Source organism: Chrysochloris asiatica, unplaced genomic scaffold (genome assembly GCF_000296735.1).
Source record: "Chrysochloris asiatica unplaced genomic scaffold, ChrAsi1.0 scaffold00021, whole genome shotgun sequence".
NCBI lineage: Eukaryota > Metazoa > Chordata > Mammalia > Afrosoricida > Chrysochloridae > Chrysochloris > Chrysochloris asiatica.
Genome location: NW_006408539.1, coordinates 9,266,479 through 9,279,697, shown reverse-complemented (window position 1 = coordinate 9,279,697; position 13,219 = coordinate 9,266,479). Strand labels below are relative to the sequence as shown.

Here is a 13,219-nt window from a genome sequence, read left to right as displayed (position 1 = left end):
TTAGTGAAGTGTCTGTTCATATCCTGTGCCCACTTTTTAATTGGGTTATTTGTCTTTTTCTTGTAGAGGTGTTGCAGTTTCCTGTATATTCTAGAAGTGAGTCCCCTGTCTGATATGTCAATGCAAAAGATTTTTTCCCATTCTGTGGGTTCCCTTTTTACTCTTCTGGTGAAGTCTTTTGATGTACATAGGTTTTTAATTTTTAGTATGTCCCACTCATCTATTTTATCTATTTTTGTTTGTGTCGTTTTCAAAATGTTTTGTAGTCCATGTATTCCTTCCCATCATTAGTGCCTTCACATTTGTCCCAAATTTTTCATTGATGACCTTCATAATTCTGGGATTCACATAGGTCCTTAATCCATGTTGAGCTGGTTTTTGTACAAGGCGTGAGGTGAAGGTCTAATACGATTCTTATTCATAAAAATCACCTGGGCATCTTGTTAAATACAAATTCTCAGCATGGGGTCAAATCAGACTGAACCCGTCCAAAGCCCTGGATTCTATGTAAGTATGTGCAAACTTGTGTACCTGTGTCTGTATAGTGTAAATATAATGGTAAAGGGAAGAAAGTATTACATGTGTATGGTTTTTAGCATTTATGTTATTCTACCATTTTATAGGTCAGGGTCCTAAATATGTAAAAATTTTTATCAACCTTCCCCGGTCCATGGATTTTGAGGAGGCAGAAAGAAGTGAGCCAACACAAGCTCTGGAACTAACAGCGGATGATATTAAAGAAGACGGTATTGTCCCACTTCGTTATGTTAAGTTTCAGAATGTTAACAGTGTAACTGTAAGTAGTATTTCATTCAGATATATTTAAAGGGATTTTGGGTGACATTATCATCTTGAATACCTTTGGTAATTATAAATAATCCTTCAAAATAGTTATTTGTCCACTCAGTTTGAAATGAGTAAAAGTAATACATTAAATTTTCTTTTATAATTTATTGGTGTACCCCAAAGAGGAAGGACAGGATATATATATATATATTTTTTTGTAATTTGTGCATTTTTAGTTTGTTTTATACATGGTTGTGGTGTTAGGTGTGCTGTCAGGTCAGTTTTGACTCAGCAACTCCTGGTGACAGAGTAGATTGCCTCAGGATTTTCATGGCTGATTTCTATGCAAGCAGACTGCTAGGTTTTTCTCCTGTGGAACCACTGGGTGAGCTCAGACTGCTAAACCAGGGCTCCGTGTATGTGTTTATATAGGACCTCATGAATCAGGCTGCGAACCTTAAGGTCAGCGGTTCAAAACTACCAGCCACTCCGCGGGAGAAAGATGAGGCTTTCTACTCCCGTAAAGATTTACACCCTCGGAAACCCTGTACAGGGTCGCTATGGGTCGGAACCGACTCGATGGCACTTAACAACAACAACAACATATATGAGGTCCTGGTGTGGTGTTGTAGGATAAGCACTGAACTGCTAACCGAAGGTCGGCAGTTCAAACCTACCAACTGCTCCTCAGAAACCTGATACAGGGTCACTGTGAGTCTGAAACAACTTGATGGCACTGAACTATGATGTGTGTGTGTGAGTTTGCACATATATATGTGATACACACACACATATGGAATCCTGGTGTGGCGCTGTAGGATCACCTCTGGATTGTGAATCACAAGGTTAGCAGTTCAGATCCACCGGTTGTTCCTCGGAAACCCCATACAGGGTTGCTATGAGTCAGAGCTGACTCAATGACACTTAGCAAATGTGTGTTTGTGTGTATATATATATATATATATATATATAGTAACAGCCTGTATATGTGACAGTATACATTGTTGTGTGGTGTCATCAATTTGGTTCGAACTCGTAGTGACCCTGCGCACAACACCACTGCCCAGTCCTGCGCTATCCTCACAGTTGTTACACTTGAGTCCATTGCGGTGTCCACTGTGCCGATCCAGGCTACCAAGAGTCTTCCTCTTTTTCTCTGACCTTCCACTTTTCTGTGTATGATGTCCTTCTCTAGAAACTGGTCCCTCCTGGTAAAATGTCCAAAATAGGCTATATAAAACGTGGCCATCCTGCCTTCCAAAGAACATTGTGGCTGGACTTCTTCCATCATACGTTGAGTCAAAAATTATCTGCACTTGGGCTGTAGAATTTATTCTAATCAACTTTTAGAAAAGACAGATACATCGTTTTTTTTGTTTGCTTGTTTTTTACATAATCTTCTGGATTTTCCAAACACTTTGTCCATCAGTCAGCAACCATTTGTATTCCTTTATTAAAAGATGTTTTTGGCTGAGTTGCTGTGAATGAACCACTGTCTTCACTTCATCAGAGGGGAATCTTTATCCTGCAAGGGCTGCTTTCAGGGGAGTAAGCAGGTGAAAGTTTGATGGAGCAAGATCAGGACTATAGGGAGGATGCTTTCACACCTCAGAATGAAGTTACTGCATTTGCCAACAGTGTGGGCAAATGTGTGAGGACGTGCATTGTTAGGCAAGATCACAAGGCCCTTGTATAGCAGTTCTCTGCGCTTAATCCCATGTTTAGGCTTCAGCTCTTCAGTGAGCATCTCATTATAATGAGCACCCTTGATGGTTGAACCTTTTTTCTTGATAGAGTTCCAATATTGTCCTTTGAGAATTCCAGAAAACTATAAGTATCAATTTTCCAGATGATGGTTGACTTTTGAGCATTTTCTTGGTTGGCAATTGAGGATGTTTCCATTCTATACTCTGCCGTTACTCTCAGGAAACGGGCCACAGTAATACATTGCAACTTCGTTTTGAGGTGTTAAAGCATCCCCCTCCCTAACCCCCCATAGTCTTGATTTTGCTCCATCAGACTTTGACCTCTTTGTTCCCCTGAAATGAGCCCTGTGAGAACAAAGATTCACTTCTGAAGATAGTGGTGCATTCTTGACTCGCAATTCTGCCAAAAACATTTTTTCATGAGGGATTATGAAAGCTCATTGATAATGGACAGAGTGTATTGAAAAGCAAGGAGATTATGTTGAAAAGTCATGCATTTGTCTTTTCTAAAAGTTGGTTAAAATAAATTCTACAATCAGAGTATGGATAACTTTGGACTCACCCTTGTAGATTTGTTTGCGCTTCTGGTAGTCCATGGTACTTCTAATATTCTCCAACACCTTCATTCAAATGTGTGAGGTTTTCCTCTATGGTTTTCCTTATTTATTGTCCAACTTTCACATGCATATGAAGCTGCTGAAACTACCATGGCTTGGGTTAGGCACACGTTAGTCCTTAAACTGACATCTTTGCTCTTAACCACTTTAAAGAGTTGTTGTGTAGTAGTATATATATGTCTACATATGTGTGTGGCAACCTTTGTTTAAAGTTTATTCTAGAATATTTATACTTGAACTGAAGATATTTTCATTTATCCTTTATACCTGATAATATGTGGTTATGCGTATGTGAAGCCGTATTTACTTGGCTAAGGAGTCTCTTGTGGTCAAAACAGTTAAGTACTGGACTACTAGTAAAAAGGTTGTCACTTTGAACCTACTCAGAGTTATCTCAAAAGACAATCTTGACAGTCTGCTTCTGACAGGTCACAGCCTTGAGAACCCTATGAAGCAGTTCCGTTCTGCACACGTGGGTCACAAGACAGTAACCAACAACAGCAGTGAACAATGACAACGGCATTAGCTTTTCTAGATTAAAGTATTGCTAATCCGTGGTTACGAATCGGGCGGTTCCAAACTACCAGCCGTTCCGCAGGAGAAAGATGAGGCTTTCTGCTCCCGTAAAGATTTACAGCCTCAGAAACCCTGTACAGGGACACTGTGAGTCGGTTCTGACTCCACGGCACATAACCACCACCACCAATATTTAATATGGTGGTTATAAAGTTCACATTTTATAAAATGACCTAAAATATATCTGAATATAGCATGATGACTGATAAGGTTTTCTTTAAGTGGTATATTTTAATGTTATCAATATGCCAGCTAATAAAAGTCAGTTATTGCTTGTTTTGTTTTGGTAGGTGCCTTTGAGTCAGTTCTGACACATAGCAACCTGTGTACGACTGATGAAATACTGCCCCGTCCTGAGCCATCCTCACATTTATTCTCATGTTTGAACTCATTGTTGTAGCCACTGTGTCAATCATCTTCTTGACACTCCTCCGGTTATTAATTGCTTTTGATAATTTTGATATTCAAACAACACGTGCCCCTGTCTACCAAATTTAATTGGCGGTGGCAAGGGGGTTAGAATAGAATAGCAGACTAGCTAAAAAAAGAAATAAGAGTCGGCACAGTGACAGTAAAAATAAGTCATGCCAAACTAATGCGACTTATTTGTTTTATTGGAATGATTATATTTGTATAAATTAGAATATTGCTATAGTATTGGCTTCGTTTTGGAATACTGGTATGGCGCTGTGGGTTAATGCTCCAGACTGTAAAGCTGTTTGAACTGCAGGGTCGTCAGTTCAAGCTCACCAGCTGCTCCTTGGAAACCCTATACAGAGTCACTATGGGTCAGAACCAATTCAACAGCACTTCACAACAACAACAACATTGGCTTATTTTTAGGGAGGCTTTCAGTGGACTTTCATGTATTAATAGTTAAGTTGAGTTTTATCATTTGCAATATCTTACCCAAGTGATACTGAAGAAATAAATGATGGAGTTAAACTAGAACCCTTGGTTATCAAATATTTTCCTGACTTTTCCTTAATTTATATTTGTTGTATATCCCCCATTAATAACATTTGATTTTACTTAGTGAGGGGAAAGAATGAAGTTTGTTCATTGGAAAGGCCCTTTTCCCCAGAGTTCCAAATATAATGTCTTCCTTCATTAGGAATAACTGGATATAATTTTTTCTTGATAGGCTCAAGTCTTTATATACTGTTTTCTGTCTTAATGAAAATTTTGGTCACTGACTTTTGAATCAAGATACAGAAAGCATACCCATCTCTTCTTTTGGAGGTATAAACCTGGAAGACAGAGTGAAAAAGGGAGAAGTATTAAAAAATGACAGCTTTGATTAGAGGTTCTAGTTAAAGCAGGTAGATTAATTTTGAAGGTATTAATTGTAAACAAATCATGCTTTGATTCAAAGAACAATGTATGTACAAAACAAGAGGAGATCTGCTTTACTATTTCTGCTTTTTATATATATAGACTTGGAGGTTTTTATTGACAATAGTTTGAGATCAATTTATGGTTGCTTCAAAACAACAAAAACTGACTGAGGAAGGCATCTTAGACTGAAAGAAGTGTGTAGTCCAGATCAAGGGAAACAATGTTGTTAAGTGAACAGGACAGTCAGTGTTGTGTTTTTAAATATGGTCAACCTGGAAACTGAGTCACGCTTCTACCACCTAACATGCTAAGGGGTTGGGTATTGGTTCAAGCGTAAAAAGTTACTGAGCACACAGTATAGTTGTGAGCCAATTTCTAATAATATTATTTCTTTTAATATTTAAAAATCATACTTCCTTTCCACATCTTCTATAAAATCATGTAATCAAGACGCCCTTCATACCATCCCAGTGAATTATCATGAACCTGTATGTGTATGGGTTTTGCCATTCTTGGAGGTAAAAACAGCAAAACAGACAGTGAAATCAATAGTTCCGGTGAGAGACCTGTTCTGAATATGGATTAATTCTCATAAAGCAATGGAGGATATTTTTATTACTAATCCAAAGAAATCTCAGCTTAACAGAAGACAGACCTATAAGGTGAATAATAACCACAGAGACATGTACATTCCTTATAACAGTCAACCATACAAGATTGAAGTGGGCAGCATTTGCCCAGCACTAAAGCTCAGAAGGCAGGCAGGAATAGGAGAGAGGATAAATGGGAAGGTGGTAATCTGGGAGGGAGTGGGGAGTGCTGGTACACCGTGGGGACTGCAATAGGTGTCACCAAATATGTATGAATGATTGAATGGAAAACCATTTGCTCTGTAAGCTTTTACCCAAGTCACAATAAATAGTTAGTTACAAAGAATAAACAGGAAAATGGGATTGTCATTTTTAATGTAAAAATTCTTTTTTTTTTTTATACGTAGATATTTGTTCAGTCGAATCAAGGTGAAGAAGAAACAACAAAAGTTTCCTATTTTACTTTTATTGGTACTCCAGTCCAGGCTACAAACATGAATGACTTCAAACGAGTAAGTTTCCTATTTTACTTTTATTGGTACTCCAGTCCAGGCTACAAACATGAATGACTTCAAACGAGTAAGTTTGTTTTAATATTTAAGAGAAGTAAAAGCATAATTTTAAGAGAATAATTTCAAATATTTAAAATAGTCACAATTTCTCTTTAATTATAAAGATCCCAAATCATATTATGTAAATGACGTTTTTAAAGAACTCTTTATGATTAAGTCAGCAAATTCTCCTAATTACATTTAGATGTTCAATTAAAAGTAAAAGTCTTTAATAAAAATGATAAATTGTACTAATATCATATCTACTCATTATCATCTATGTAAGACAGGTGAAAATAATAGTCTGGCTGTAGAAAGAAAGTGGTGTGTGATAGAAAACTACAATGGGGGCTTCGAAAAAATTGTGGAAAATGGAATTGAAAGATAATACAATTTTCCCATGGACTTCTTGAAGCCCCTTGAACAATTTTAATCTGAGAGAACAGACTCAGTTTTACTACTATGTATATATATATATACATATATATATATATATGAAATAGGAAAATTCTAAGGTTTTATTAAGAATTGATAGGGTACATGGGATCTTTAGGAATGGGGTCTAATACCCTTCATAGGTTCCTGGAACTTCTAATTGCTAACAGTTCCCTAGGACTACGCTTACATAGCCTAAGAGTACACTATAACAGATAAGGTGGGGAGCTATCAGAAGAGCACCAGCTATGAGTTACAGTTGAAACATGTAGCAGCACGGGATTGCAGTGTACTTGATGGCTGTAACTGGCATGCGCTCAAGAACCGGAAATGATTGTAACAGGTTTCCTTAGGAATTCCAGTGCCTGGAAGAAGGAGCACGCCACTAACACTTGAGAGCCACCCACCCTTGTGTGGGGATTGGAGCTATAGACTACCTTGGGAATTCTTACTCTTTCAGTGGTATTTATAGGTCTCACTTAATTCAATTACAGATAAATTCACATCATTGCATGACAATTGTATGCTGTTGTACAAAACTTAAATACTTGGCAAATAGGTGTTTTAGTGGTCGTTTTCAATTCTTCCTGTTTGGCAGCATGATAACTTTTAGGAGTTGCAGGAATAATTATATGCTTAGATCTGTCCTGTTTAGATTTTTGACATGTATAATGACAGGCCCAAAGCAGAAACTAATAAACATCTGCATTTTTATGGTATAAAATGTGTCTTATTGGCAAAATGTGTGTGAACAACAAAGATTTGGGTTCCTGCTTTGTTACTTTGCTTGTTGGCATTCTTTGATAATTGGATATTGCATTAACTTTGCCTTGCGTAGTTTGTTTTCAGCATCATTCTTTTCATAGTCTTTTTCTGCCCATGCTGTGATTTTTGTTGTAATAGCCTACTCATCCCAGCTTAGGCTCTTAATGTTTGATTTCTGTTTTGTTCTGTAAGTAAGCAACCTTCTATTGCCATTCTTCTGTTATAGCCTGCCATTTGGTTAAAGTGTTTCTAATTTGCATCTAATGCTCTATAGGATCAGCACTGGACAGCGAACCACAAGTTTGGCAGTTTGAACCCACCAGCTGCTCCTGGGAAATCCTATGCAGGGTCACTGTGAGTCAGAACTGACTCAACAGCACTTAGCAACAACAACAATTTTTGCTTTTAACATTCTCCTCCCAACTTTTCAAGCCTCTTCTTTTCTTTTTTGACTGCTAAATTACTTTTTTGAACTGTCCTCAGGATATTATAAAACTTGTGTTTGAAGTTAGCCATGTTTTCATTTAATACTACTTTATATACCTCTTGTTGTTAAGTGTCGTCGAGTTGGTTTCTACTCAAAGTGACCCTGTGTGGAGTTTCTGAGGAGCGCTGATGAGTTTGAACTGCTGCCCATCTTTAGTGTGAACTAAAGGCCTTGAGGTTCAAGCTGACCTTGCGGTGTTACCCTACAGCACCACTCCAGTGTTCTACTTCATTACCTTACCTTACTTTAATTAATAGCGCAGCAGTTCTCAAACTTTTTTATCTCAAAACTATTAGGCATATGTTTTTATAGGCTATGGCTATCTAATGGAGTCCTGGTGTGGCACTGAAGGATAAGTACTAGACTGCTAAACCACAAGGTGTTGGCTCCAACCCACCAGCTAGCTGCCTCCTACACAGAGTTGCTATGAGTTAGAATAGACTTGGTAACAACAACAGCAGCCTGATAATCTAATATTTACCATATTAGCAATTCAAGGTGAAAATAATGTAAAAGATTTATTTACAGATAATAATAAGCCCATTACATGCTTATTATAAATAACATTTTCAAATTTAAAATAACTGTATTTTCCAAAATGTAAAGCAGTTTAGGGAGAAGAAAATCATTGTTTTACAACATAACATATTTTTTTAATATGTAGCTTAATACAATTTTCACGCAGGTAGCTAGCTATGCTAACACCTCCTGTAGCCTCTGGAAAGCTTGCTGTGTACTGGTAGGAGGTGAAAGGGCAAGGAAGGGCCGAGCATGCTGGTCAGAGTAGTGCTGGCCTCACCGACTTCTGACAGGCCTGGATCACATGCGGAAACTGCTGTGAGCATAATTCTAATGTGGTAAATGAGCTCCTTCTCGCTGTTTGGGTTTCTCAGACCTTTGCCTTTAATGTTTGATCGATTTTAATTGGTTAAATGATTTTTTAAAATATAATAATATTTTATATTGGAGCACAGTGGCTCTGTAGGATAAACATTGGGCTGCTAACCACAAGGCTGGTGGTTTGAACCCACCACTTGGTTTGTGTGACAAAAATGAGGTTTTTTGTTCCCATAAAGATGTACAGCCTCGGAAATCCTACACAGGTCGCTGTGAGTTGAAACAGACTTGGCAGCATTTAGCAACAATAGCAGTTATTACACTTCAGTGCTTGGGTTTCTGAATGAGATTTCTTCTGCTTACCATTGTCTTGTAGAGGTATGCCTCAAAAATACACTAAGATCTCATTGATTTTTATATTAAACCAAGCTAACGACTTCAGTGTAAGAAGAATACAATGAAAACTGTACAGGGCTTAAGTTGAACTGAAATTGGCCACAATTTTGCCCCTTGTTTTAGTGTTGCTTATTAACAATTACAAATGACTGGTTTTCAAGTGAAGGAAATAACAACTATGTGATGTGGTAATTATCCCTGTGGTGCTCTGCTAAGTTTATAGTACACTTAATCAAGATCTTTCATGATCTCATTCTCTCTATAGCGAGCTTACATTGTTTGAAAAATAATACAAAAACATATGGAAAGTTGACATTAATCAAAACTAAGTTCCCGGCCCTTTTCCTCCAAAAAATCGTCTCATGATTTCCCAACTTCCATTGTTTTTTCTTCCTCCCACCAGTGGCTAAAAAATGAGAATACTTTGTCTAGGAAAAGGGCCTTGAACATAGCTTTGAACATAGAATTCAAATAGAATAGATACTGATGGGCCGTCCAGGTAAAATGGAAAAGTAGGAAAGATGTGAGTCTCATTCAAGGACAAAGCCAAGCATAGTAATTATTTTCTTTTGGTTTATTTAGTCTGAATTTAAAAAGGATTGTACATATTAATGAGAAATTAATGAGAAATTAAAATTTCTAAACAGCTTTGGTATATATTTTCCAACACAGAAAAGTAAGTTTTGATACCTCTGTGTAGTAAAGAGAGCTATATAGAATGGCTCAATGATGGAATAAAATAGATTCAATGTCTAGCATTTTCAGTTTTTGTTTTTGCTATGAGCTGTCTCTAGATAATTGTAGCTTTCAGAAAGTCATTGGCCTTTTCCTTGTCGCTGAAATAACAGAAGCTAAGGTAATGCTGATGAATCTTCGATGTGGATAGAAATCTTAGACCACCGTGCATGTGACTGCAACTTTTTAAGGTTGTACTTTTAAGAATTGATGGTCTAGAATAATCCTTCCATTTGTCTCTTTTTGGCACTTTTAGGTATCATGCACAGATTATAATATGTACTTAGGTTGTTTGTTGTTGTGAATGGGTTCTTTGTGTTGCAGCATGAAAAACTTGCATTTTAATTGGAAGTAGATGTTTTCCTTTGCTTAGAGCATGCTGGATTGTGTTATTTTAATAAGTATTAAAATCTTTGTGTTTTAAAAGGAGCAGAATTGTTGGGGCTTCTGCTTCTTAGGGAATGAAGTGCATGTGAAAAGCAAAGAGAGCAGTTTTTAGTTTAGTGCTTTCTCATTGTAATAAAAATAGACATTTCTAAACTGGCCATTCACCATATCAGCTCTTTTTGTAACATTTCTGTCTGTTTATTTTTCAGCTTTTTTAATCCAACTCAAATGAACTAAAACCAGAAGACTTTTTAAAGTGAAGTAATAGAAAGATTGACCTTATCTCACTCTACTCCCTTCCTTGCTTCTCCGCTCATCTAGCACCTGTCTGCTCTCCCCCTTCCCATGTTCTCGCCATTGTGGGTGCAAGATTTCTACAGCTTCTATCATCGGGACCAGCATTCTGGTTACCTATTGCTGCAACCACCTCTTTCTTCAAATCCCTCTCGTCATGTGTCTCAGTTGGCATTCTGGTTTTGTTGTGGACCTATAACTAGGTGCTTTCATTTCATCACCATCCCTTGTTGCTCACCCAGCTTTTTTTGTTATTTTTTTGCCTTTCTACTGTCTCATGTTTAATTTTGTACTACATTATAAGTATTAGTATTATAAAATTACATCATTGGAAGTAGTTTTCAGATTTAACAAGTTGTAGGATGACGTTTTAATTCTAAACTTTAAGTTTTATTATTTAAAATTTATGGAATCATTTTGGAAATGGAATATGGGTGATTTTCTAAGTTTTTTTTATACTATTAGTATATATTATATAACATAATGGTTAGGCCATAGTTGAGGGGTGTGGGTTTCTTTTCTTACTGGAATGTTGACCCCAAAGTTTTTTTTTGATGGTTGGTGTGGCCATATCTTCTGCTTTTGCCTACCAGGTATGCTCAAGGCCAGTTGAAGGCCAATTGTGGACTGAATGTTGGACTGGGTTAAGTATTAGCATAGAAGATCAATGGACTCTTTACTGAATGAATATCTTTGATATGTAATTTTGATGTACCTAGAATTTTATTTGTCTGGGGTGCAAATGTAAAGACTTAACAGTAAATAAAAATAACATTATGTTTAGGGTGAGAAAATCCATTTTAGAATGCTGAATTTCTTCTTTTTTACAGAGAGTACACATCGGCAAATTGAGAGTTATCAACCTGTGAAATAGTATGCAGATTTGTATCTTCTGCTGTATCACATCTGCTAAAATTTTAATTTTTAATATTAGTTGTTTGGGTTTTCTTTTGCTTAATCTAATAGCTCCATGTTTTGTGTGTTCTCAAGATAATGCTTTCTGATACAAATGATACTACCTTCTTTCAAATCTCTTAAAACCAGAATTTCTTATGAATATCACAGTCCCCTTTTGTGAAACTGTTAGCATTCTTAAGCATCCCTTTGACTCAACTTGGTTTCCTTGGACCAAGAAGAGTTCTTTTTAAGTAATGTAAGTGGTTTCCCTTGAAGTGGGGGGAAAAGGCATTTCTGGTGCTGTGTGATTGAAAAGTTAGTGGAAAGGTTTTGTATTTTTATTACTGGATGACATTGACCCATCTGTGTGCTATTTTGGGCCAGACATAATACTGATTACCTTTATGAGTTTTGCTTGGTACAAACATTGCCATTGGGAACAGAACCAATTAAAATAGGAAAACTACAGTTACAAATGTACACAGAAATCTTACTGTATACAAATAGACATTCAATAGTGTCTTTCAAGTAGATTACTCCAGAGGCATTTCTGCTAGGAGAACATAAATATTCTCAGTGATGACTCTAGGCTTGAGGTCAATTATGTGATTAGAGCATAGTTTTAGAACCCTCCCACAGAGTTAGTGTTGTAGACTTGCTGGTCAAAACCAGGGTTGTTATTTATATGTGTACACCTGTCATCACATTTACAGCCACTTTAATATTTTTAGGAAATACTTTGGAGCCCTCACATACAGCAGTTTTCTAGAATCATTGACAGAGTCAAGACTGTTCTCAACAGTTTATAGTACTCCACGTGTACAACCAGGATTTTTAAAAATAAGAAACCAGGAAAAACGGGTCATCTTTAGTCTGTTTTATTGCATGTCTACATATTGAGGGAAAAGTCTAGTAACCTGTCATGTTGGGCAGGAAGACATGAGTTTAGCATACTCTTTTAATTCCAGATTATTTTGTGATCGACATTTGAGTTCTAATTGCCTAAAAATAGTATGCCAAATGTGTTTCACTCATATAGCAACATCGTTTTTATTAACTTTTCTAAACTGTCAACCTTGTTTTGAAAATTGCATTGCTTTTTCTTAAAACAGTGTGGGAAACCAGAAATAGCCTGCATGCATTTTATTTTTAATTCCTTGAGGCTAGGAGGGAGGGGTCACAGTTTGCTTCAACAACGAAAGCACAACACTGCATGCCAAAAAAGATTCAAGGATAAAAATAGTTTTTAAAATGATTACCACATTGGTAATTTTGAGTACCGTTTACAAATCAGTATGATGTGCATATAAAATTATTTTTGTTTTCTAGGTAGTTGGCAAAAAAGGAGAAAGTCACTAAGGTACAAAAGAACACTGGAAGACCATATTGCAATCTGATTTGCAGCTCCTGGATGCTTGCTTGATTCTCTGCAGAGACTGTCAATATGCATTTATTCCCACCACCAATAAATCATTGCTTTTGTTCCGATGGTTTCACTAGTGTTTCTATTGGAATCTTGTTCCATGCAATTGTAAATAAAACACTACCTTTGCCAAGTTTAATTTTTGTCATTCTAAAGACGTATGCTTTCTTTCCATTTAACTGAAAATCAGTCAGCTTCCGGTTCTAAAACCGGAGCCAAACTGGGGGCACTCCTGGGGCATGTGCTTACATGTACACACACACAAAATTGTCATCTCAAACAAAAAAATAGATAAAGTTTTAAGATTTCATATTGTAAACTATTTAAAACGCAAGGGATTGAAATCAATGGACTTTGAACAACTGTCGATGCTCAGATGAGTACTAAATTGTATGTTTA

At 36.7% G+C, this 13,219-nt stretch overlaps 1 protein-coding gene across 1 annotated transcript in view; it reads left to right on the top strand.

The window, feature by feature from the left end:
* Positions 1–12,953, top strand: part of TXNL1 (thioredoxin-like 1) — a 37,288-nt gene extending 24,335 nt beyond the window's left edge. The window contains exons 6-8 of the mRNA XM_006837513.1: positions 624–796; positions 6,021–6,125; positions 12,727–12,953. Of these exons, the coding sequence (XP_006837576.1) occupies positions 624–796; positions 6,021–6,125; positions 12,727–12,756 (308 nt within the window). The 3' untranslated portion in view covers positions 12,757–12,953. The remainder of the gene's footprint in view (positions 1–623; positions 797–6,020; positions 6,126–12,726) is intronic.
* Positions 12,954–13,219: the final 266 nt, after the last annotated feature.